The sequence below is a fragment of the Cavia porcellus genome, unplaced genomic scaffold (genome assembly GCF_034190915.1).
Source record: "Cavia porcellus strain 051 isolate PalLab524CR breed Dunkin Hartley unplaced genomic scaffold, mCavPor4.1 scaffold_13, whole genome shotgun sequence".
NCBI lineage: Eukaryota > Metazoa > Chordata > Mammalia > Rodentia > Caviidae > Cavia > Cavia porcellus.
The window spans coordinates 9153012-9179767 of NW_026947496.1; the positions used below are offsets into that span (position 1 = coordinate 9153012).

A 26756-nucleotide genomic window follows, 5' to 3' on the forward strand; every position below is an offset into this window, starting at 1 on the left:
CAGTAAAAGGAACATAACACTGGTTTCAAGAACAAGACAGAAGGAAATCCCTCGCAGCTGCCACAGTGCACACTGCCATCCTCCAAACGGATGCCACTCCAGACCTGCAAAGTCAATCAAGCAACAGGAGCATCAGGCTATTCCTTCCCCCTGAATTGCCGCCTGAGTCCTCCCAATCAGCTGGGTGCTTATTGGGGGTGGGGTGGGGGATGCCTTCCGGTTTCTCAGACAGAACCAGCTGGCTCACAGGTGGGAAGGCTTTGTCTTCTTGCTGAGTCTCCTCTTGAACCCCATGGCAGAGCCTTACACACACTCTAGATTAGCACAACTACAAAATATTTGTGACGAAGCCAAGGATGAATAAGGGAAAAGTCAGGCATGACTTTAAATCGGCCTCCATGTCTTACCCTGGTGTCAACCTTTTAACCAAGCTCTCTAAGTCTTGGGTGCACTTTGTTCAAAATCAGCTGGAAAATCTTAACCAAAATATTCAGATGGAAGCACTTAGCATTTCAATTCTGGGAGCTTTTCATTATTTGAAAGCATCAAAAGAAAGGTTGGAAACAAGAAGATATGCAAACTTTCCTACAAAAATATTCCTTACAGTAACTTAGAAGAAAACAACCAAACAAAATAATATGAGCTTAGCCATATACAGGATTTAATTCTGAAATTCTGTCACTGTATTCTGGAATGTCTTGACTTGTGGAATCTTTAGATGATTTTTTTCTCATTAGTTAAATTTATAACCTATACTAGAATGTAATGAAACTGAGATGGGCAAAAATTCTGTGCTCCATATGTTTGATTCAAACCTGAAAAGAATTATGTAGGTAAGTCATTTAATAAACTTTGTTAAAACCACTGGGAAAAGAAGCACATGCAGTAAAATGGTGTTACAGCTGATACACTGTGTCAACTTGAGAAGTTAGAAGTTTAACTAAGAGACTGCCTGGGGCCAGGATCCTTACTTTGTAAATATCTTCATTCTGTACAAGGGGAGGGCACAGAGATTGGGGAGGGCCACATCTGCCCTGGGGGCCAGCGGGTAGCCTTTATACTGTACAAGGGAGAAAAAGAGGCTTACTTTCCCCCTTTTCTGCTCTGGCTGCTTTTGCTGGCTGTTGCCTTGAAGCGTTGCCCAGGTGCCACCCTGCCTCGGAGCCAGCTGACTGTGGACTGAAACCTCCACACACTGGGAGCTAAATCAACTTGCTTTCCTTCATCTTGGATGTTGAGTATTTTGTCCCAGCAGGGAGAGAAAAGTAACCAAGACAGCTGGGCAGTAAGACTTCAACTGAGGACACATCCAGACAGAAATGTTTACACATTCTAATGAAGACGTTAGCACTGGGGTGATCCTTCACTGTAGGAATCGGAGTTGAGCTTACCTGGCCCACAGCATCTGCAGAGATTTCTCACTGAGAAGAATCACTGCAGTGAACAGCAAGACAAGTTTCATAATCCACGGCCAAGTGCTAAAGGATAATTCAAGACCTTCTGTTCAGAAATGATGAAGAATCTCAAGGCAATGACGTCAGAACATTAAGCCAGCTAAGGCCGTCTACACTGCATGCAAAGCCCTGTAAAAGCTGCACAGGCCACACGTGAGTCACCTGATGACTACAGCAATTTCAAATTTATTAACAAGAAAAGGCATTTTTGTTTTTTGTTTTTTATCTTTTTGAGGTAGGGTCTCACTATATACTTCAGGCTGGCCTTGGACTCACTTTGTAGGCCAGGCTGGTCTTGAATTTGCAACAGTCCTTCTGCCTCAGCCTCCCAAGTGCTGGAGGAGTGCGCCACCAAGAAAAAGGCATTTTTTAAGTGGTCCCTAATAAAGTCCTACTTCAAAAGATATTCTTGAGAAAAATACCAGTGATGCTTGTGAGCAGCCATTCAGCTAAGAATGGATGAGCCTAAGAATTTGCACTAAGACCAGAGTCTTAGCTCCAGCTACCAAGGCAAAGCCCGTGGAAGAGCAGAAACTTCCCTGCCTCAGATCAGGGTGCCTGCATGCTGTGTCTGGTGGGGACTCTGTCCCTAGTTCATTCACTGCTGCCTTTTTCACTGAGCAGAAGAGATATTCTCCCTCCCCCTCTCTGTCTCTGTCTGTCTGTCTGTCTTTCTTTCTGTTTCTCGCATCTTCTCCAAAATACCTAACGTAAGCAACTTACAAGGAGGAAAGCTTCAGTTTGGCCTACAGTTTGGAGAATGGGCCTGTGACTATTGTCCTGGTGGCCTTGAGCCTGTGGTGTCACACACACCATGGCGGCAGCCAGGGGTGGCCGTGGCCCGTTTACTGTACAGCTGCTTCAGAGGGATGGAAGGGCAAGTTCTCTATGGAGCCCCAGCCCCCAGTAATTCACCTTGCTCCTGGGGGGCAGCACGCATAAGGTTCCACCATCGTCCAGCAGTGCCACCTGCTGGGGGCCGGGCCTCAGTGCATGGCCGTGGGGACCCCTCACCTGCTAACAAGGCAGCGTCTCTAATACAATCCTGCTGCAGGTGAAGGCCTCAACCTGGGGGTGGGTGGTTGTGTAATTCAGTCACAGCACATAAGTACCCTGCTTACTTCTTAATATTTAAAGAATAGTTTTTTTAAAGTTTGTCATTTTAAACACTAGGCATGATTGCTACACTTAATCTTTTGAAGAACAATGTGATTTGGAAGACTAAGAAGAACTCTACTTATACCTGATTTCACTAACAGCAAACTGGCAGCTCATCACCAGGATTCTCCTCTAACTCCTGATTTCATGGATAAGTCCAGATTGTGGTATTTGTTGGGCCTCAGTCAGGCTGTGGTACAAGTTCAGACGTGGAAAGGCTAGGTCAAGCCCCGCAACACGCACTCCACCCCGCAGAGCTCCTCTGTGTGCTGAGAGCCAGTAAGTGCGACTCTCTTAGCTGTTTTCAGGGGCACAATACGGTGCTGTGAGCTGTGTGTGCAACAAATAACTTTCACAGTGAAGCAGTATTTTTAATGTCACTGCGTCCTTTATTTCCAGCTGTCCTAGTTGGGACGCATTATGCACTCAGCACACTGTATGAGCATGTGTGTAAGCGCGTGTGTGTTCAGGGTCACACGCTGAACTTAGAAATTTTGGCTGTGTTTTCAGAACAACGTTCAGTGTGCTCGCTCATTGAGGGCTCTGTGCCGCTCAGGCTTCTCTGCCAGCCAGGGGAGGTCAGGGTGGCCCCTCCAGGTGGAATCACATGACCCACGGTCTCCATGCCAACCTCAAGGCCACAGCCTGCACTTCCCTCTGCAGGCCCCGCCTTCACCCCAGCCAAATGGGCTGAGGTCTGCAGCCAGCAGTCCCAGCCTAGGGGCTCAGGAACACTCAGCAGAGGCTGTGTGTGTGTGTGTGGAGGTTTTGGCGCACCCCTAAGACAGCCAGAGGAGCAAATCCCAGGCCACCTGGTCCAGCCAGACTGTGGGTCCTAAGGGCTGAATCAGGAGACTGGGAGACTCAGAAGCCCTGACCCTGCCCTTTCCCTGAGTGCCCAGGAACGTGGCTGCCTGGGGGCATCAGCTCCCTGCATCCTGTGTCCTTGGTCCCCTTTGGCCCACTGCCCTCCTAGCAGAGGGGACACCTGGCCTAGGAGAGTACCCTGGCTCTCTCCTGAGGTTCCATGGCTGGCCTTGGCACCCGCCCTGCTCTTGCCTCTGGACCTGCTGCTGCTGCCTGAGGAGGGGGAGGGGCCCCTGCTGCAGCTGAGGTCAGGAAGGGAGGGAGCCTGGCCTTGTTGACACTGGCAGCCTCCAGCAACCCCAGTTAGCTGCTGTGAAGGCAGCAGGGCTTCCTGGAGATGACCTGGGTCACCCTGACACTTCCCTTGAGATGCCACAGCTGGCCCTCAAAAGAGGGTGAGATTTCCACCCCACCCCCCCAACAGCCCTCCTGACAGCTGTGGCTGGGTCCTCATCAGGACCTGGGCCAATAAAAGGCCTGCACTGCTGTGTAAGAAAGCTCCTCTCAGGGCTCTCATTGACCTGGTTAGTCTAGGAGGGCTCCCTCTGGTGTACCACCCCTCTGGCCTCACGGTCAGGTTAACATGAAGACTCCTCAGTGGCCGGTACCTACCAAACCGCAACTCAAGAGGGCAATACACAGCAGAGCTGTTAGTGCGAGACCAGCGACCAGCAAAGGTCAGCAACAGAGGACAGCACCCTGTAGAGTCAGCCCATGGTGTCCCACCCAAGCCAAGGTTCAGGCGGCAGTGACCAGCGGCAGTGACCAGCAGCTGGTGTTCTCAAAGGTCATTTGACAGCAAGGACCTAGTGCTAGCAGAGCTGAATATTTCCATCTAAATCGAGCAAAACTCTTGACTGATTTGCAGCAGCTTGGCTTTTCTAAAGAAAGAGTTGTGATCGCTAGAGCTTGGAAATGACTCAAATGTCCATCAACTGAGGAATGGATAGAAAAAGATATGGTGTTTGTACACAATGGAGTACTACTCAGCTGTAAAAAGGATAAACTAGAGGCTCTCATAGGTAAATGGATGCAAGTAAAGTCCATACTCATGAGTGAACTAAGTCACACTCACATGTGTAAACACCATATTGTCTCACTGGTGCAATACACTGAAAGTCAGTAAGATCCAAAAGTTACAATGAATGTAGTGAAAGGGAATGAAGTTATTCAAAAGGAAATTGTATTGTTTGATCAGTGCTGCATGCCTGTGTCTGGTAAGCTGAGCAACTATTTTGAAGATAATAATACCCCTTGCTAAGCTGATATCACTGTGTTTTGAAATCCTGTATCCCTCTTGTTTTGTTGTAGTTGTTGATGTTGATGATGTTGTTGCCAACTGGCTTTTGTTGTTGGTTTTTGCTTGTTTCATTGCCTTTTGACTTTTCTGTGCTTTTTTCTCCTTAAAATAGAAAAAATAAAGAGTAATTTTACTAAGCACCATAAAGCACTGTCAGGTTTGCTGAACAGTGAATTTGACTCTGTGGGTATGTAGAGTGGACACGGTCGCTGGCCCTGATGCTGACCCGGCCTTGCAGGAAGCCTCACAGGACAGAGAGAAGGAGCCACGTTTCCTGCTTCACTTGTCCTTTTATTAAACTGCCTGTTTCCTGCCCTGGGTGTGTAACTTGATAGTTATGAATTTGAAGTAAGCTGGTTACATAATTGACTTTGCATTCTCAAAAGCTGTCCTCATGTCTAGAAGAATAAAGTGTGTTTTGTTTCATTTTGTCTTGTTTTGGTCCTAGGATTCAAACTCAGGACCTTGAGCTTGCCAGGCAGACGCTGTAAAGTGGTTTTTTAAATGAGACTGGAACATTTCTCAAAAGATGAGAAAACATTCCCAAATTTTTGCCTACAGATAAAAACCAACAGTGTATATGTTTGCCATGGAAATAAAGTTAGCATATGCAAAGGCTTTGCATTTAGCCTAGCTGATTTGAAAAAAAACTATCAAGGAATGGGGCTGTGGAGGCTGAAAATGTGACTCTGGCAGAGTGCATTCTCAGTATGTGCTAAACTCGGTTTAATCCTGGTGTCAAATAAATTAACTAGCTAATTAATTAAAGTAAAAGAAGTGAACCTTTGCTTGTATCTATCACTGAGCTCTCCTCCCTTAGGGTAAGACAGCTGTCTCCGTGTGCATTTATGTCGCCGCATGGCCTTTATCCTGTAAGTAAGCTAGCTGACATTAATTTTACCATGTTGCAACAATTCTGTATTCCTATTCATGCAATTCTTGGATTGTCAAGTGTGCGGTAAGTGTACCTAAGTGGGTTCATCAGGTGTGACAAATCAGCTGAGAGCATTCGTTTATAATGAGAAAAGGTCTGTCAGGGTCATGTTTCAGGGATCAGGTCTGGTCAGCCCGCCTCCTGCTTGGGGCAGTGGGAGGCAGCAGGTGATGGAGAAGGCCGCTTACTGCTGGGGAGCAGAGAGAACCCAAGGGGCCAGGGCCACACATTGCCCTTCAAGGCCACGCCCCCAGTGAGCTCATTTCCTCCAAATAGGCCCCGCCTCTCCTAAGCCCCGCCCTCTGCCGACAGCACACAGTGGTGCCAGGCCCGAACACACCAGCTTGTAGCAGGTGCTCAGGTCCCAACTCATGCAGCAGGGACTCTGTAGAGGAGTGTTTTCCCTTCTCCGTTCTCTGCGTGTCCAGTAAGATTGGCGCGATGTGTGCTGCGAGTGCCACATTTGTGCCCCTGTAGGAATCCAGGTCCCACCCTTGGGTGCCAGCAGGCTGAGGAGGGAGGGAATGAAAGCTGAGCCCAGTGCAGTGCAGCACCACTGACCGGCCATCTGTGACCCCACCCTCCTCTCCCCAGACCAGCAGGGCGGCTGCGGGGGGGGGGGGGGGGCAGAGACCCTGACATCCTTCCTAGGGCTGCCTGCATCTCAGGCTCCCGACCCAGCACCCGTGGCCTGGGACCTGTGCGTGGGTAACCATGAAGGCTGACTCATTTCAGAGTGGGTTGTACAGACAGCTGGGGGCTGGGGTGTGGACATTAGGGACGGTTTTGTCCTTCTGTTCTCTTTTGTGTCATTGGGAATTAAACCTGGGGTTACAGGCCAATGCCACCAGGCTCTCCCCGAGCTCTTCCCATTGCAGGACTGACAGAGGCACTGGACTTCCCTCCCAGGGCTGAGTGCAGGAGAGAGCGGTGAGAACACTGATGCTGGACGGTTAAGAGACTCCACTCACGCCAACAGCCCTTGTCCCGTCCCCTCCTGGACCAGCCCCACACTCTGGTCTCTGCAATTCCTCAATTCCACCCCACTGTGGTCCTTGTTCCAATCTTTGTCCTAATTCTTTCAAAACCACCTAGCATGCTACACAGAGGGAGAAAGGTGCTATGGCTCGGATGGGCCCTGTCCCAAAGGGTCACTGTGGGTGGCTTGGGCCCCAGGGTGGCAGTGTTGTGGTGATGGACCCTGAAAGAGACCCGTCCTGGAGGAGGCCGTGGGGGCAGAGAGCGTGCCTCCTTTCAGGAGGCTAAGGCAGGGACCAGAGTAGTTTCCTCTGGTCATTACAGGGAGCCTGCAGCTCTAAACTCTGACATGTCCTCACCCTCGTGATGTCACTGTCATGGCCCGCGTGGGAGCTCAGCAGAGCCAGCACCACGCTTTGGGTCTTCCTGAACTGGAGCCAAACAAATCTTTTGTTTAATACAAAGCCCCAGCCTCAGGCATTCATTACAGCAATGGAAACTGACCCGGCATGAGCCGCAAAACCACCAAACCCTTCCCCTGTCCTCTCCTCGTCTTAGTCCGATTTGGCATTTTCCCCATGCTCCCTGGTTCCATCTGTCACCTCCACCAGGAGAAAGAGGATCAGCTGCAGCAGGGACTCATGAGCAGCACTGGTAAGGCGAGAGGGCCCAGGCTTATGGTGATGCCGACAGGCAGTGAGGTCCCTCCCATGGGCATGACACTGCCCCATGAACTGGCCCATCTGTCAGTCCCTTACTATAGGACGCTGTAGCTGTATTTCTAGGAAGGGATTCAGGCGACTGCAGAAACCTCAGCCACCACTTCCTGTGTGTAATAATTGTCACAGTTCTAACATGCCACTGTCGTAAACCCCCTTCCTGTGGACAACTGGGCCTATCTCTGAGCCCCAGGACCAACACGGCATTTTTCAGGGCAAGTGAGCAGATCTCTGACCCACAGGCCCCTGGGGAGCTGAGAGGCAGCTGGCAAGGGGCCTGGTTTGCAGATTGCATTTCTCCCCACCCTGCGTCTCTGCAGCCTCCCAGAGCACGTGCAGAGCTGGGACCGAGCTCCCCACCCAGGCTCCTAAGCCTGCCCCTGTCCCTGCCCCTGAGCAGGGGTGAGCTCAGGAGCCAAGGCAACCAGCACCCGCAGAGAGGAGCAGCTGCAGACCCCGGAAGAACACGCGCCCTGCCAACACACGAGCACACAGTTGGATAGGGGTCCCGCAATGGGTCCTTTATTGCTGAGCTCTGAGCTGCATGGATAAGGTCACTTGGGTCACAGGCACTCGGTGGAGAAAGAGGAAGGGCAGTGGCAGGGGGAGGAGGAGGAAGCGGGGAGGGCCCCTCGCCGTGGGGCTGCCCTCATGGAGAGGAAAACCGGCCGCAGAACAAGATAGAGTTGGTCTTGCTGTGCAAGATGAAGAAGAGGAAGGGGTGGTCAGCCATGAAGGTGGGCGTGAAGCGCATGCACCGCATCATCATGATGGCGGCGGTGGCAGCCGCAGCCTCCGTGCCCTCCTCGTTGACCTCCACGAAGGACTTGTGCACGACCTTGGACAGAGACAGGTCTCTCTTGGAGGACATTCCAGAAAAGTTTGCCCTGGCCGCATCAAAGGCGTCGGTCATGCCCAGACGGCAGAAGATGTCCTTCATGTCGTAGTTCTCCTCCAGTTTAAACCGAGGGAGGTAAACCTCCACCTCTTCTTCGTCCATCTTGTCTGGCCTCGTCCACTCTACGAATTTCTCGTATGTAATTTCCTTTTCCACCTAGGGGAGGAGAGGTGAAGGCTTACAATCAGGTCCGTGGTGTTGCACAAGGCCCTGTGTGGTGACAGGGACACCCAGGCTGTCCAGGACAGCCTAGCTGTGGGGGAAGCACTGCTGGTGCTAAACAGCAAGCTGGCCAGGCCGGGTGTAGCTCGGGGCTCCGGACTTGTGGGCATGCAAGCATCCACGCGGGCATCCACCCCCAACACCACCAAAACTGGTTTTCGAAAGCGCCCTGGGAACTGGGAAGCCCTCTCCAGCAGAACCCAGATGCCACGACGCCCCTGCGGCTTAGCGTCTGTTACCGTTTTCAAGTCGATGTCCTCATCCGGAAGCATGATGATCATGTTGAGCTCCTTGTTGACATAGGGAAGCACCAGAATCCTGGTGAATATTTCTCCTATATAGGTCATTTGAAAAGTAGACTTCGTATACATCATTTGCACGGGTTTCTGCTCATTCTGCCAAGGAAATGGATAAACATTAAGCTCCAACAAGACCCAGCTGACATGCTGGACAAAGCTGACAGAGGAGCCCACCTCAGTCTCTAGGGCCGGTTATTTCAGAGGTTTTCTGGACACCAAATGGTCCCTCTTCAACCCCGGCTGTAGAGTACATTCCACTGCTCAGACACCGCCTTGGCGGGACGAGGTACTGGATGGCTCCCTTCCCAGTGCGCGTGTGTCTCTGTAGCTCTGACAACCACCTAGTGACTCCTGTTTGCCCATCTAGGGTTACTATCTGCCCCAGGGAAATAAGGGTCACTGACTAGGGCACTGCTTGGCGGCACACGCGCCCTCAGTCAACTTCGCTGAATAGATGAGGCAGACACGCCGTGTTTAACCACCTGCCTGCTTACACTTAGACCAGAGTGTGCTCGGACTTTCTACCTGGCCTTTTTCTCTTCTTCTTCCTTTTTTTTTTGCATAGTTTTGTATGTCTCATTAATAGAGCCTCAATGTCTTTTTATCTGTTTGATTTTACTACAGTACCCCTTGTTTATAAACTACTATACTTTTTGCTGATTGTACTATACAGCACTTTGGTTTTATGTTCTGTTACCCATTGTGGATCGCATGTAACAGCTATGCCAATAATAGCAAAGTCATCAAGTAGCAGTTTCCTGTGACCTGTTTTCTGTCCTGAATGTTTCGGTGTACACGCTGGTACAAGTTTTCATTTGGGACCAATTCATTGAATGATAGTTGCAGGGACTTAATGTGGTCCTCAAACAACAAATGTCTGCACACACACGAGTGAGCAGTAACACTGAAGGACCGGGCGGAATCAGCAGGTCTTAGCAGAAAGAAGTGCATTTGTGCTCAGTGTATTCCAGCAGCCGGTGGGGAAGACCAGGGGACGCTGACCACGTCCCGTCCACCAGTCCTCCTCAGTTCCTGGCCATTTCAGCTACTGGGAAGTCACTGCATCACGGGATACGCAGAGACCAAGTGCTTTGCAGTCCCCAGGTCCCTGGTGTGATGCATCACTGTGTCATGCAGAAACAGAGACGCGGCAGTGACTTGCAATAAAACTTTACCAAAAACATAAAGCCTCCATGGCTGGTGTTGTCCCACCTACCACAGGGCACTAACCCTGTCTTCGGCACTGTCTCCCATGCTCCTCAGTCCCCCACCCACTTTCTCTATTTCGGACACAGGGAAGCAGGGCAGACCCCCACCAGCGGCCCCTGGCGGAAAGCACACGACCTAGGTGTGGCCAAGCAGTACCCAGCCAGGGCTCCCCTGTCCAACAGCAGATCCTCCAGAGGAGGGGTACGCTCACAGTCAGTCCCTTCCCTCTCGCCCGGGTGCAGAGGCAGCATCTGAGCCACTGCTGAGAACAGCAGAGCAGGAGGGGACAGTTACATCCTGGGGAACCGCCCAGTGCCACATCAGCACTGGGCCCTGCTCATCCCCAGAGCCTCCAGCATGCGGGCTGAGCTTCTGTGAGCTGAGAGGCTGCATCCAGGCGCTCTGTTGCCTGCAGCTGCATGAAGCCCTAACCCACATCTCGTCAAAGCTGAGTTTCAAGGAGGTAAGTGTCATTGCAGAATAAAGCTCAAAATAAAACGCATTTCTTGAGAAAAGGAAGGTCCAGGTTCAAGCAGGCCTAAGAGATCTAAGTTATGGGCAGTGATCAGGAATGCACTGCCATGGATTAAACGTGCAAAGCACTCTGCAGTGAAAAGATTTGTGTTTTTCAAAACCAGAAAAGTAAACCAGATTCAGCCCCTTTGCTGGCTTTCTGGTCTGCGTTTGTATCACTTCTACTGTCCACACAAGGAAGACCGAAGCTCATCATTTCCGTGCTTGCTGAGCTACACGCCTGGCCTTGTGAGTCAGCCATCTGCCCTTTGCATGGCTTCTCAGGAGGGTGGAAGAAACATCCTGCCACTGTTCCAATATCATGAGAGACAGCAGGGACATGGGGGCCCCTTGGAGGTGGGGGTGGAAACCAGGGGCCCCCCAAGGGCTCAGAACTGGAAAGAAAGAGGTATGGCAAGAAGTGGGGGCAATGCGTAGGATCCAGGTCCACAAAACCCCCACATGCCGCGCTGGAGTTTGAACTTTCCCCAAAGTTCTGAGAAGCCAAGGAAAGACCCAAAGTAAGCTTGAGACCTATGCCGCTGTCCTTGGTCTGTGGACAGACATGCTGGAGACAGCATGGCAGGACAGTAGGGTGACCCCAACCTTAGTGGAAGGTCCAGTCAGCAGGCTGCCCAGGGCCACAGAGCACAGCTACCCCAGCTGGCAAACATGGGACCCTCTCCGGGAGTCCCCCTCACTGCCACACAGTATCACCTTGCTGACTTTAAACGGCATCTTGCGGGTTCCTTCTTTGTCAAACTGTCTGTCCCAGTTTCCTTTGAAGTAGATGGCGTTCACGAGGACCATACTTGTGGTTGAATTCAACACACCTGAAGACAGAATCTCCGTAATCTTATCTGAAAGGTAGAATTTAAGAACCAGTCAGCCTAGGCTGACACACACAGCAGGATGACAGGCAGAGAAGCGACCTCCCTGTGTGACCTAAGATTTCACTGACCTCCCTGCAAACATAAATGTCTGACTTCATCATCCCCATCATCCACAGAAACAAAACAAATTTTTAAAAAAGGCTTTAAAAGTTCTATGAAAAGAAATACCACTGTTGGAACACAACACATAAAATGAATGATATGTTCAAATGTAAGCATAAATTCGAACACAGAGACAGAAAATGCTCATAGCCTAAAGAACTTAGAAGACTGTAAAAAGGACAAAACCACTCCGGGAAGCTGAGGCAGGAGGACCACAAGACTGAGTCCAGCCTGTGCAACTCAGAGACTTAGCAAGGTCTTGTCTCAAAATTAGAAAGTTTAAAATACGGCTCTGGATGAAGCTCAGTGCAAAGGCCATGGGCTGAATTCCCCAGTGCCACAAAGAAAAGAGCGAGTGGTTACAAGTATAAGCCAAAGGGAGTTTCAGGAAACCGACGTGCTTACCCCACTTTATGTATCACACAGGGACACATATACCAGAGCATCACACGGCACACCACTCACATGGGCAGTTTTTGTGACTTTATGGTTCAGTTTAAACAACAGCAAAGTATGGTGTGCATTGCTGTAACCCCACCACTGTGGAAGGCTGAGGCCGGATGACAGCCTGGGCCACTCAGCAAGATTCTATCTCAAAGAAAGTGAAAAAGGGACAGGGCAGGGATGTGGCTCAGTGTAAACACCCTGCGTGCAATCTCCAGTACTGAAAACAATCTAAAAACTTTTAAGTTACTGGTTACAAAATGCTCTCTGCAAGTGTAAAAGCACAGAACCAGAGATGGTTGAAGACTTGGCCAACCACCCTGTAAGTGCATGAAACTGAGACTGACAGGCAGGGGACACAGCAGACACGGAGGCACCCTGAGACCTGCACTGGAAATTTCTTCCCATTGTTTGTGAAGGGAAAGTGTAACAAAAAGAAAAGGGCAGCACCAATTGTTCTGGAAGAAATGTAACAAACAGATACACTGAGCAGGGGCGGCAGAGAGGCCAGAACTTGATGATGTTTCTGAAGTGGATTTTTTTTTTTTTTTTTTTTTTTTTTTTTTTTTTTTTTTGTCTTTTTGAGGCAGGGTCTCTCTATGCAGTTCAGGATGGCCTTAAGCTCACTTTATAGCCCAGGCTGATCTCCAACTCGCAAAGATTCTCCTGCCTCAGCCTCTAAAGTGCTAGGATTACAGGCGCCACCACGCCTGGCTTCCGAAGTGGATCTTAAAAGTTTGCAACTATTTACAGAACTTTAAAAGGTCACTCTGGTTTACATCAGATGCTCTTATGAAGGAAATGACAAGACGCCTGATTAAAATACAACTGAGAGGTTTCTTTCCCTTTCACTCTCCTGAGAGTGAAACTACTCAAAAGGAAAGAACAATTGGGATGGGAAAGGAGAAAAGGAGAAGGGGAAAGATGACTGTACACATACACAGACACACACACGGTGTCTGCAGCCCCACTGACCGTTAGCTCATCAGAAAGAGCACTCTGTGCTTTCACTGCTCAACTGTTTATTTTTTCATGCCCATGTCTTGTAATCTGAGCAACTACTTTGAAGATAACAATATGCAATATATTAATCAGTGTTAATCTCCTATTATTTTGTTTTGAAATTCTGCAGCATCATTTGTATCCTTTTTTGTTTTTAAAACTAAAAAAAAAATTTAAATGAATAAAATAAACTCCTTCTAAAAAGAGAACACCGAGCCAGGGCTGTGACTCAGAGCAGAGCCCAGGCTCGGATGCCCAAGGCCCTAGGGCTCATCCTCAGCACTGAAAACAAAAAGCAAACAGAAAAGCTGTTTTCACCTTCTGTCTTCTTGGCCACCCAGGAGTTTATGTGTTTCCTGGATTCCTCCGTAGCATGGATAAAGTCGAGCTCTTCCATCTCCGCTTTATAGAATTTACCGCAGGAATCTTTAAAAGACTGGGAGAGAGACAGCAAGGTAACTGCACAGCTACGCAAACAACGAACGCCCACAGCTACCGCCAACAGCTACCTTCCTTTTTGCACCAGAGCCAAAACTCACAAGGTTTGTGATTTACACGTGCTACTGATGAGTAATTACGAAGGATGCGGAGTTGCTGGGCGTGTTTCACCTTCCCCTGGAAGTGGAGCTGGGCGGTGGTGGGAGGGGCAGGTGCAACTTCACAAGCTGCTGCATCCTTGTGGGCAACAGTGAAGTGGAGCGGAAGCTGGGGTGCAGGACGATGGAAAGCGTCACCTCGACAGCCCCCCTCACTGCAGGACAACTGACAGCAGACAGATGGACACCCAGAAGGGGGGAAATGGGCCACTGCGCCAGTCCTGACCGTTAGCTTCCTGCGCTGGTGACGTGATAAACCAGCACTGTCCAAACTGGTGCCACACGTGGCCACGGCGCACCAGCCAGTGCAGCTGGAGAATCAAATACTTCTTCTTAGTTCACTGGAATTTAAGTAGCTGCACGTGTCCCATGGTTACCAACGCTGGATGGCTCTGTTTTGAGCAGTGAGAGACTCAAAATGAGCTCAGGGCTGGGGAGCAGCTCAGCAGGAGCGTTTGCCTAGCGCGAGGCGTGTCCGGGTCTGACCCCAGCACAGCAAACAGCGAAAAGCAATCTTGACAACACAGTCTGTGAACTGACAGGTGACACTGACGGACACCTATACTCTGGCATATTCAGGCAGAAAACTGGAGCTGAAATGATCAATTTGACGAGTTACTGCTTTTAAGTATCATAGCTGCCTCCATATCCTGAATCAACTCAAAATGTTTACCTTTTGGGGTCATTATGAATTTAGGGAGGAGCCAGAAGACACACTGTGCCAGATCTGGCAAATAAAGGGGAGAGGGTGCACTGCAAGGGTTTCACGGCTCCGCTTTCCCACGGGATGGGGGAGGGCGCCTGGCAGCAGCACTGGCCCTGGGCCACAGTCACACCTTGCAAAGACACCCAGGAAACAGGACTTCCAGAACTGCTCAGAAGGTGCCAAGACGGACAGAGCGAGTGTGTTCACAGAGGGGAAAGATTCTGATGGAGGCCCGAGGCAATGTGCCTTTACTGGAATAATTTATTGCAAATATTCCCCAGATATTGGGACCACACCAGATCACAACTTTTCATCTGAAAAGTCCCAAAGCAAAATTTCTGCATGTGCAGGAAAATGCATGTCAGGTCTGTCACACCCCCTGTCCCCGGAAGGGTGTGGGGCGGGGAAGAGGGCGATGAGGGCGCTTGCTTTGCTGGCCTTATTTGCTTTCTACTCACATTTGAGGAGTAATTTTCTGATTTCTTTTTAATGAAAAAAAGCACAAAACACATAAACAAACACAAGGAATGCACAGTGAAGACGCCTCGTAAGTGTGCAACCAGGCATCTCTGCCACCTCCTGCCATGTCACATAACCCCCCTCCACACCGCCTTGTTTGTGCAAAACTCCCAGCATGACTTACTGAGAGGAATTCGTAAGACTTCTCCCCAAAGAGCCTGTTGGCCGTTCTCAGCAAGTAGTCAGTGCCTGTCTTGTTGATTTCATCGAGAAGCAACTGGAAGCCCTGATGGACATCGTGTCCATCGCCACCACACTTATTTAAAGAGAGCGCCTGTAATTAGAGCCAGTAGAGACACAGTGTGAGCAGGACTGACCACAGGAAATGGGTGTGCACCACAGGCAGATCCCCCCTGCTTGTGATGGTTGGATCCAAAATGCCCCCCCCCAAAGTATCGTGCGTACAGCAGAGTGAATCGTGAGGCGACACACTCATCACTGACTGGATGAAGGCATGTATGGGGTCAGCAGCTGAATGTGCCACTAGGAGATGGTCCCTGGGGTGTAACCTGGAAGGGTCCATTCTGGTCCCCATCTCCCTCCTTCTCTCCTGCTTTCTGGCTTCCAGTGTTGGGTAATTTTTCCTGTACCATGCGTCTTTTCCCCACCATGTCCCAGCAATGAGTAGGCGACCAAGACACTGCTGTACACTTCAAAGAACCATCCGAAAACCACCCAGTTAAAACAGAAGGTGCCCCTCCCTCCAGCCCTCCACACCTGGGCTCTTCACGCTCACCACCTGCAGTCTGGCTGCAAATGTGGCTGCCAACCAGACCCCTGGCTCTCAAACAGGAGAAGACACAAACCCTGGCTGCCCTCAGGTTGGAGCTGGCTGTCACAGAATTCACCCAAAGTGTCACTGTCGGGGCCTGTGTCATAGGAGGTCTGGCAATAACCACATTCACTGTCTGTCCTGGCCGCCATGATGGAAGGAAGGCCTACTAACACTGCTGGAAGTCACACAGTAAGCCCAGGATGAAGACGTGCCACTGCATAGGGAGAGGGGTTGGAAGGACCCAAGGCCCCACGCACTGCCATCACCAAGGCTCCAGATTGGGGACAGGCTACCTTAGACCTTCCAGCCCTCTGAAACAGCTGCATGGATGACCCCAGCTGGCACCATGTGAGGAGGGGGTAGAAGTGTCTATCAGGCCATAGCACCTGGGAAACTTTCCATCATTGTTTCTAGCCATCAAGTTTTGGGGTGGGTTTCTGCAGCAAGAGGTGACACATGCAGTGACACAGAATAAGAAAAATCTAAACCAGGAGCCAGGCATGGTGATGCTGGCCTGTAATCCCAACCCTGGGAGGCTGAGGCAGGAGGTCAAATGTTGGAGCCTACACTTCTTAGAGGTTTAGGGAGACTCTGTCTCAAAATAAAATATTAAAAAGGGCTGGGGTTGTAGGTCAATGCAAAGGCCCTGGTTTCCATACCCCAATACCACCAAAAAAAATTTTTTAGTGTAAACATGGATTTCCAGGAAGCTGGCCAAAAAGGGAGAGAGCAAAAATGACTCAGTGGGGCTGGAGATAGGGCCTGTGGTATGGTCTGTCCTGGCAGAAGTGACAACAGTCATCTGCGGTGACAGGAAAGACAGGACACTTCCCCATCAACTAGAAAGTGGCTGCTTCTAGCTGCCCAGAATAGAGTACAGAAGACAGAAACAAGCCAAAGGAGAAATGGTTCCCCTGTGAAGCATGGTTTAAGCCACTGTTCCCACTCAGGTCCTGCTCGGCAGAAAACAAGTATTTCTTTATATCCAGCCTCTTCAGCTGGCGAATGATTACAGAAGAAGGAATGGCTTTGAACTAAGGTCAAGTCTTTGACCTCAGAAAGTCAAGGTCCCTTAGGAAGATAGGGGTAGAACCTCCCTCTCGATGAAGGGCTCCTAAGCATCTTAGGGATGCTGCCCAGTACCCTAACTTCCAACCCAGAAGACACCTCCATGGCCAACAAGCCTGTGCACATGGCTTTGCCCAGAGTGGCAGGCTGTCAGGTGATTTATAGAAAGCTCACAGTGGCTTTAAAGGGACTATGAGGTAAAAGGCAGAGACACTTCAAAGTTGGGGAGGCCCCTGGCCCCCACTCTGCCAGGGCAGGAGACAGGAAGAAAGAGCAACAAACAAACACGGTCACTTCTTACAGAACAGAGTTGCTGAGAACACGGGGCAGAGCTACAGCCCAAGGGGTGGTGGATAGGAAAGACCCGGGAAATGCATGCAGAAGTCAATAAAGGAACACCCCTGTTCTCAGAGCACAGGACAGGAACACAGGCACCTGGCTGAGTTTTGGAATTGCTACAGTTCAGTGACTGCAATGTGCCTCCCTAGCTGTGTTCCCTTAAAATCCCTGTGTTGGGGTCCTCAGAATAGGACCATGGTTAGGGATAAAGCCTTTGAAGGGATGATTAAGTTAACACAAAGGCACTGGGGTGGACACTAATTCAATCTGACTGGTGTTTTCAATAAGAGATTAGGACACAGTCAAACACAAATGGAAGACCATGTGAGGACACAAGGGAAAGATGTCACCCATAGGAGAGAGGCCTCAGGAAAACTGGCTCTGCCCACACTTGCCTCTTGGACTTCTAGCCTCTAGACCTGTGAGAAATACTGCTCAGTCTAGCCAGTGGGTGACTTGTTACACAGCTCTTGAAGACTAATACATCTCTCCCTCGCCATTGTTAAAGGGAGTGTCCACAATCACCCCTTCTGTTTCACCGTTGTGCCGGGGCAGATGAGTCTCTGCAGTTCACAGATCTCCGCACATTAAGAACTGTGTTAGGAGAACCACCTACGGTGCATCAGATGGCTGCATCGGAGAACTCCCAGGGACCTCAGCATGGGCTAAGACTCAATGGCCTTGGGAGGGGAGTGGCTCCTCAGTGCACTTTCCCTGTGGGAGCCATTATGTTTGGGGCTGTGAGGGCCAGAGGCGGCCTTCATGAGCCAAGTTTTGGTGTTCATGTCCCAAAGCAGTTAGCAAAACTCAAATAACAGCCTACAATCAACCTGAAAAATCACTTTTCATCAGGAATAAGCAGAGCTGTGTATTGATGAAATCCTCACTCCTCTGAACCAGACACCCACTCATCAGAACAGCTGCTCAAATCTCTATGAAGCCCATGCAGCTGGCATCCCAAGGAATCCCTGAGATTTGGGACATAGGGGACCAGCTTGGCAGGTGGTTGCCGCCACTCAGAGGGTGCACCTGGTACCTGAGCCATCTGTTCTGCGGTGGTTGCCTTTGCTCCCAAAAAGACCATGGCCATGGCAGAGGAGATGCTTAAAGGTGAAAAAAACACATTTTTCGAGCTCTCTTCACCCAGAACTTTCAAAAGGCTCATGGCAAAGATGCCGTTTGCTTCCAGCAGACAATCCATGACGGCAAGTCTAGAACAAAGAATTGAAAAATCAGGATTATGTAAGTTCAGCCTCACGCACCTGCATTTCCCCTTCTTTATACTTACCACAGATGCTTCATGTCAGTGAGCAGGCAGAAACACACACAAAACTCGCTGTTTCTTTCCGGCCCCCCAAATTACTTTGTTTCAGTGTGAAAAGCACCTCGGAACCATACTTGACAGTACTTGATAAAGAATGGGGTTGTTCCACCAACATCTTTTGAAAAATACCAAGTATAATTATTATCTCATATCGAAGGATTTTACCAAAAAAGAAGGGTTGGTTAATTATATAGTCTCTTATTTTCTCCTTTTTTTTTTTTTTTTTTTTGGTGCCGGGGATCAAATGCATGACCTCTTGCTTGATAGGCAGGTGCCTATGCCGCTGAGCTAAATCCCCGGCCCTTTTCTTTTTAAAAAGGTCAGCATCCGAAAAGCGCTGACCTTTCCTGTGACAGTGGCAGTTAGTAGAACACCCAGCAAAGAACACGTAGATTTTTTTTTTAAATTATAGATGACTGCCCTTGTAGGGAAAGGTGCCTTTACGCCTGGATGAAGACACAAACCCATCCCGCTTCCCGAGCCCCGTGATGGCAGCACTTCCGGCAAGCAGGCAACACTTCCGGTGAGAGCGCCTCGTGCGTCACTTCCGGAGCGAGGAACCTCTCGATTCTTTGGTTGCATTGCAATGGCTTATTGTGCAGTTTAGTTATTTGAAAACCACTCAAAATAATAAGTTCACCTACAAAGTTACACAAGGCAGCTGGTGGTTTTATAGTGGAGAGAAATCTGCTTTGTCGGGAAACTGGAAGTCTCAAAAGATCAACAGGCAAACTCTTAAAAAGCACGGGGTGACTCTTGATTCTCTTGGAAGCCACTGCATGTTGAAGAAGCCCAAACCTAAGGCCACGCTTCATCTCAATGGCCACCTTGCTTCCTTTGTTCTGTGCTGCAAGGGCGTTTGGCCACCTGCTCTGAACACAGCCACGTTCAGAGCCAGCATCAGCTCTTGGTCTGTGCAGCCCATCAGCATAGCACCTGGCTGTGCCCTGCTGGCCTGGTGGGATTGGGGGTAGGAACACAGGTGATGGCGGGGGAGGTAGAGTAGGGGTGGCAGTATCTTCAGGCCAGCTGGAACCTCAGAATCACACAACATCACAGGGAGACAAAGGGCCCGATGGACACCCATCAGCAGCTCCCTGAGAGAAGTTCACAGAAGTGACAGAGCCAAGCTGGGAGAAGTGGGATCAATTCAGGGCGGAACCCTGATTTTGAAACACTGTTGGGGAAGCTGTTAACTTCCAGAAGAGCCTGAAGGTACCACCTGGGAGGACAAGACACAGGTGAGGGCCTGATCAGCCAGGAAATCTACATGAACCAAGTGACCAGGGGAGCAGACCAGTCCACTCGGTGACTGTTTACAAATACAGACTTCCTGTGGCCGCAAATGTGAGCACTCTGAGGGACCTCCAGGGATGCTCAAGCCATAGGTGGAAACCCACAAAAGGAGGAAAGAGAACACAAGCATGGACCCCCTCACAGCACCAGGCAAGGGAGGGGACACCAAAGGGCTTGGGGAAGAGAATGACAAGTTACCCTTTTCTTCCTGAAGCATGCCTGGACATTTGTAGCTATAGCCAGCTGAGATCCAGGTCCTAATCCCTGCAACCCGGGGAAGTTCCCTCAAGTAGCATAAGAGACTCTGCAGGTGTGATTAAGGATCTGGAGGCAGGAAGACCATGCTGGATTAGTCAAGGAGCCCCTACATGCAATCATATGTAGCCTTATAAGAGGAGGTGTCAAACTAAATAAAAAGAGAAAAGAAACGGGAAGGGGAATGGAGTCGGGAAGGGGATAGGGAAGCAACTCAGAGAGATAGGATCTCTAGAAGAAAATTGGTTAGCCTGAAAGCAAAATGATGCAACCCAGGCTGTGCACACTACAGTAAACAAAGACATGGAGAGAAGGGGACCAAAAGGGAACTTCTAAAGACAGAGATGCAGATCCGTAAAATTCCTATGCAAATTTCACTTTATGACCCTGCTTCCTTTAATGGTTTCTGAAAGAATCTGAGTGTCACTGTCCTGGTCAGAGATCCCTCCTCACTGCCCCTCCTGACCTGGGGCTTAGGCACCCTCAGCCCTGCTGTGGGCAGGAACAGCTGCTCCCTGTGCATCCTCAAGCCTTGCTTTTGGTGGGGAGCCACAGACCCTCTCACTGAAGGCCCTCCCTGTGAGCCCACCACAGAGCCCTCGGCCTGCACTTGGGCAGCTGGTCCGGACTCAGTGCCAGCACAGTCCCTCTGCAACAAAACTGTCTTCTCAAGCTTGGACCTCTGCTGCTTCTTTTTCTTTTCCCTAACAGCTTCCTGGAGTTGAGTTCCTAATAAGTGACCATCCCCTCCCTGCCAAATCAAGGAAGCAGGGCTGCCAGGGTCTTGGTCTCACTGCTGTATGTTGGGGCAGACTGTCTCCGTAGTTCATAGATCTCTGCTCTAGGAACTCACTGGTGAGCTGCCTCTGAAGAGCATCCATGGGTCCATCCCAGCCCAGCCTCTGCACTGCATGGCTCTCTTTTGTAGCTAATCAAACACAGGATGGGAACTTTGGGCTTCAACCTCACCCTCCCTCCAACAGGTATCAAGTTTCAATTTCCTATAGCCTGGTGTCTTTCTTAAAATAAAGTATTATTTGGGTTTTCTTCTGTCTGAGCCACAAAACCCAGAGTTCTACCACACTAGCTCGGAGCCTTTCAGTTTCACATTTTGGGGCTCTCAGCTGCTCTTGCAGAACAGTTGTGCTTGTTCCCTGAGAAACAACCGAAATTTACCCAGAGCCTCGGTGGAATGCAAACCACACTGAATTCTTTTGTGCCTTTTTGAAGTTTGTTTTGCCTGAGCTTAGTAGTGGACTCGGGGCTTGTAATAAACAATGTAGTTTCAGGAACTGATGTTTGCTTTTTCTCGGTGCTCTTCTTGTCCTAAAATGGTCATCTTCAAAATTGGTTGCTTTATCCTGAGCTGTTGGTCTCAGAGACCATCACTGCACAGCAGTGACAGGGCCCTCCCTGCAGGTGATCCCTTAGAGCCTCTCCCCCAGCTGTCCTCTGTCTTACTGTGCTTCCCTTCATTACACCTGTGTCAGGAACCAGCCAGTGTTTGCGGGCCGTCTTAGTGATGCTACTCAAATTCGGACCCATCGCTCTTCAGAGCACTGCCCAGCATTTCAGTGATGGTACTTTGACAGTAACGTCCTTTTTTGGTCCTCAGTGCCTTCCTCCTCCTTGGCTCGCTCCCTTCTGGTGGAACAAAAGGTCCACAAGCTTTCTAAGGTGCCCTGAGATGCCTTTATCCAAGCACCCATGTCTTTGAGCTCCTGGCAGGGTCCATACCAGGCTGCACCTGATTTTACCTCCAAAGTTTTCAGCCATGGGTTCATTTCTAGCTTCACTGTTGAGAAGTCTGTTGATATTCTGCCCTCTGTTCCATGTTTTCCCCCATCTCAAATCTTTAGATTATGGAATTGCATCCTCTTCCCTGATGTTGGTAATGTCCAGTGACCTGGTCTTCTGGGGGCCTGGTCATTCATTTTTCTGAGTGTCTGGAAGGCCCCTGCAATTTACTAATTCAAGAACATTTTATGCTGGGTGTGGTGGTGCACATCATCTGTAATCCTAGATCTCAGAAGGCTGGGGCAGAAGGATCACCATGAGTTCAAGACCAGCCTAAGCTACTGAGTGAGTTCAAGGCCAGCCTGAACTACATAGCAAGACCCTGTCTCAAAAAAAAAAAAAAAAAAAATTTCCTTTCCACTTTGCAAAAAAATTTAAGACACTTGCTCATTTCTTGTAGATCCTCTCTTTTTAGGGCACTAATAATTCTTGGACTAAGCTCATCCTGGACTTCCCCAGGCATCACCACGGACAGGCAGAATGACATTATGTGCAGGTGCTTGGGGCAGGGCTACCCACTGAGAGATCCAGCCACCAAGTGTCCCCCGATTCTCTCAGGCAGAAGGACCCATCACTGACCCCACCTTAGCGCCAGCACATAAGTCAAAAAGCTCTGCTCACACCGGCTGCCCACTCTTGTACTGCCCATGACAACCACGGTTTGGCCCATTCTCTGAAAGATATTCATGACTCTATCTTCCAAGCCTGCTGTTAATTTCTCATTAATTTCAGCTGTTACATCTGTTGACTTGCCAGGTTTCTTGCTTATTCTCTGACGTTCGTTTCAGTGTTTGGTTCTAGTTCCTCACAGAACATCCGTTCTGACTGACTGTGTTCTCTTCTGTGCCCTGCACTGCCTGTCTTTGGGGCCCTTCTGTTTTGCGGGTGCTGCTGGCTTTACTCTGTGTAGTCTTCTCTCACACCTAGGCTGTCAACCTACGATGTCCCTACTTAAGAGGAAAACCAAATATGCTAAAATTCTGTTCACATGGCTGAAATGAGTGAGCAGGAGACTTCTCTGAAAACCAGTTATCACAAGACAGGCTAAAAGTCCTGCCTGTTACCTGACTCATCCAGCACATGACTTACAGCTTCTGCATTCTTCGGAGGTAGTCAAGAATTCAAGATCTATAATGAATCTGCTTTTGCTTTCAAGAAAAACAACCCTACCCTTGGGCCATAAAGAGGTTACATGAAGGGACAGAAAACAGAACAAAACTTGACCTTCATTCTGTAAAACTCCTATGTATGGACAGCTCTGTTAGTCATTTATTTACCTGGCCAATCTTACTAGCCTTTAAGATGGAGGACATCAGTTAAGAGATTTGGGGGAACATTCAGGTATGACCTACGGTCACTTTGGGTTCCCGTAGAGCACCCCAGTATTGAAATCAGCTCTCAAGTCATGAGGGTTCTTGTGGAAACTAAATTGCCCTTCAAGTCTCGAGGACTCACCCTGACCCAGAAACCAGAAGGAAGGGAATACCTGATCGGACCAGCCCACTTCGGTCATCCTTAAACCTGGCCTCCTGCCTTCCCGGAGGCCCGTGTGCCCCTCCTCTTCAGAGTACACCCTTTTTGTTCCCCCTGATCACTGGATTCTGCCTGTGGCTTCACATTGCCAACTTACTATAGTTTCCATTGTGGCTGGGGCAGGTCCTGGCTGCAGGGACACCTGCACTGCTCCTCAGGGAAGCCAGCTTTTCTGCTGAGGATCTGACTACTTCCTTTGGTCCAAGTCACTCACCTAGCCTCAGGCCTTCAGCGCGCACATTTACCAACTGATTAATAGTACTGGGGGTTGCACCCATGGTCTTCACTCTGAGCTACACCCCCAGCCCGCTTTTTTCGTTTTGAGACAGGGTCTCACTAAGTTGCTAAATCACCCAGGCCGGACTGGAAGTTGTATCTGCCTCGGCCTCCCAGACTGCTAGGATTACAGGCGTGCACCGTCACACTCAGCTTGCAAATTAGTTCTGTGGAAAGCATTAAACAAGTCTTGAATGCTGAAAAGCCGTATTCCTTCAGCTATTACCCAACCTCTCTTTCAATCATGAAATACCTGCCCAAGTATTGAGTATCAGGTATTCAAACCCTGTGTTTATCCTGAAATGTGAATTTGCACATAACCTGCCATTGTGACCAATCCTAAAAGAATGTTCAGGTTCACTTTGCAATGATCTTTAAATCCTTACCAACTAAGTAGAAAAAGACCCAATCCTAAAGAGAGAAAAATCCAAACTTAAAGTTTGCCAGTGACTGAGATATTCTCAATACCAAAGAAAATTATAAACAATCTAGTGAGATTTTTAAGTCAAGGCCTTTTTCTGATCCATACAGTGGATGGGCCTGTAACAAGGATATATATTTCCAGCTCATATTACAAAACCATTGCCTAGCAGGGCTTTCCAAGTGCCTAGTTCTTTAGTTGCAATAGATAAAGATGAGAAGGCTACCCTATACACACACACACACATTCATTATAGGTCTGAAAGTTACTGCTCTGAAAATATTTCTTTAATAAAAATGATTTGTAATCATGAATCTAAACACTGGACATTAAGGTCTTATTAATGAGTAATACTACAGTTTTTTAAAACAAGTCTAGCAAATCTATGCTAGGATCACTTCCCTATAGCATCACCAGTAACCTTCAGCAGGGAATGGTCATAGCTGATTTCACCGAACTGATCGACTCCCAGTAATTTTCTTTCCATTTCCTTGTACAGTACATGCACGTGTGTGTGTGTGTGTGTGTGTGTGTGTGTGTATCTGTGTGTGTGTGTGTGTGTGTGTATAGGGCAGACTTCTCTGAGCAGCAGCTGTCTACTGTGTAAACAGGTGAGTCACCATGAGTTTCTTCATCTAATGGCTCCTTGGCCTATTCCCAGGCCCAGGAGGCTTAGAAATGTAAGGGCTGGGAGTTCCCCGCATCCCGAAGCATTTCCCTGGGAGCGCTTACTCTCAGACATAGGGGAAAATGCTGACTGCTCTCATTTCCCTTTACCGTTCACCGAAATCCAATGAAACTCCCTGAATTAGAACTGGCCTTATGTAATTTTAAATGCAGTCATTTCGTGGCACTTGAAGTTCCAGGACTACCAAAGATTACAAAACCCCAGCTGCTCAATTCTCTTCTATAAAATCATGAAGAATTGCATATAACTTTCGGAACCCTCCTAGACCACTTACAACACCTAATGCAATGCAAATGTTATAGAAAGCAGTTGCTAGGCGATTTAGCCATTAAAGACCAGAAAGTCTGCATCCGCCCAGAACACAACAGAGGCAGGCGATTTTCCCCAATTTTTTGATTCCACTGTTGGTTGAATCTCCGGATAAACTTCAGAATAACATGTACTTGGACTCAAGTACGCCCCAAACTGCACCTTTTTGGAAGAAAGGTGATTCAGGTTAGGGTTCGGGTAGCCAAGAGATAAAACTGACACACCCCTTAGTCACTGCACTCACCCCAGCTGCTCACACAGCACATTCCTACACCCGGCCACGGGGCAGTAACCCAAAGGTTAGGACAATCGCGGGTCTGTCACATCCCAGGGCTGCACGATCGCTCCCATCCTAGCAAGGGCGTCCCGACTCCGCCCCGCGGGCCCCTGCCTCTGAGCGCTCCCCGCACCCTGCGAACCTTCACCTTCCTGCTTTCCCTTTGCTGAGACCGAGCTTTAGAGGAAGCAGGCCAGGAGAAAGTCGCCGCACGCCAATTTCATCGGCACACAAACCCCAGACCAGTAAACAGGCCGCGGGCCCCGAGCACGCCGGACCTGGTGACACTCCGCCCGCAGGCGTTTAAAACGCCCGAGCGGTGACCAGACCCCGAGCGGTCCCCGAGGTCCTCGGCGCGGGCCCAGGACCCGCTGCGCACCGCGACTGCGCGGAGCGCCCCAGGGGCGTTCCGGGGAGGCCGGGGGACCCGGCCCGCCCCGGCTTGGACCCTCGGCCTCGCCGTACCTCGCCCCGCGGGGTCCCCAACGCTCGGCGCCCGTGCAGGCCGGGAGGCGTGGCCACCGCAGGGCGCGAGCCGGGCCAGCCGGGGTCCCCCGCGGCCGGGCGGGCAGGGTCAGCGGTCACCTGTGGCCCGGGGTCCCGCCGCGGGAGCCCAGTCGGCTCCCCGCCGTCCCCATGGCGCGCCGCCCGCCTCCACCGTGGGCGCGGGGCCTGCGAGGTCCGGGACCGCGCGTCCCCGGGCAGCGCCACCGTGGGGCCCCGCCGCGCTGCGCTGCGCACCTCCCAACCGCCGCGCGCCGGGCTCGGCCAGGCCGTACTGACCTCGGTCTCGGGGCTCGGGTTTCGGATCTCGGGTCTCGGATCGCGGCCGCAGCGAGCTGGCAGGGCTGACTGCGCCACGGCCGCTCCGGGCCTCAAATACGCGCGCGGGGCGGAGGCCGGGCGGGCTCCAGGTCGGAACAGGGAGGGGCGGGCCGGGCAGGGCCGGGCGGGGCGGGGGTGGCCGCGCCCTGGTCCCGCTCGGGTGTGGGGAACCCGGAGGAGGCACAGCGGGCTCCCAGCCAGGCTGGCGCTCCAGGGGCTTTCCTTCTGGGAGCGGTAAGGCGCGGCTGTTTCTTGGGAAAGAGCGATTTCCCAAGCCCAAAACCCTCGACCAAGGCCCCGGGCCCAGAAGCGAGCTTTACTCTTGGTGGACACAACTGAGCCACTGCAGAACAGAAATTGAAAATATGATTCAAATGAGAACCACTGGTTCTGTGGGCATAGCTCAGTGGTAAAGTGCTTGCCTGGCATGCAAGAGGCCCTGTATTTGTGCCTAACACTTGCCTCCGAATAATAATGATAATTTTCAAAAGCAGAGCGGGGTGATCATTTCCTGTATCCAAAGACACCAGTACCCCTCACCTGGAACAATGACACCCCAAGGCACCGGACCAATTACACAAAGAATGAAAACCCTGTTTACTGTGGCGCAGCAGCCTTAAAGAATCTTAGCCAGGCTGAAATGAGAATTGTTTTTGGGAACCTCAGCACCTACTCTTCTTTCCACATCGGGGTTTCCACGGTGCTGAAGTTGACTCCTGATGGTGGGAAGCCGATCTGGTGCCACACAAAGCCCACAGCA

At 50.3% G+C, this 26756-nt stretch overlaps 1 protein-coding gene across 1 annotated transcript; it reads right to left on the minus strand.

The window, feature by feature from the left end:
* Positions 1-7910: 7910 nt before the first annotated feature.
* Serpinb6 (serpin family B member 6) lies at positions 7911-26010 on the minus strand. The gene is made up of 7 exons (NM_001173045.1): positions 25955-26010; positions 18032-18206; positions 14938-15087; positions 13311-13428; positions 11269-11411; positions 8770-8925; positions 7911-8464 (listed from the first exon to the last, which is right to left on the minus strand). Exons 2-7 carry the CDS (start codon positions 18194-18196, stop codon positions 8060-8062), a joined length of 1137 nt encoding a protein of 378 aa, NP_001166516.1. The 5' UTR covers positions 18197-18206; positions 25955-26010; the 3' UTR covers positions 7911-8059.
* Positions 26011-26756: the final 746 nt, after the last annotated feature.

Coding starts and splice junctions, on each gene's coding strand:
- Serpinb6 (NM_001173045.1), bottom strand. CDS start 18,196: ATGGATTGTCTGCTGGAAGCAAACGGCATCTTTGCCATGAGCCTTTTG. Junction 11,412..13,310: donor GGTGGCCAAGAAGACAGAAG/GTGAAAACAGCT, acceptor TCTACCTTTCAG/ATAAGATTACGGAGATTCTG. Junction 8,926..11,268: donor TGCCGTTTAAAGTCAGCAAG/GTGATACTGTGT, acceptor TTTCCTTGGCAG/AATGAGCAGAAACCCGTGCA.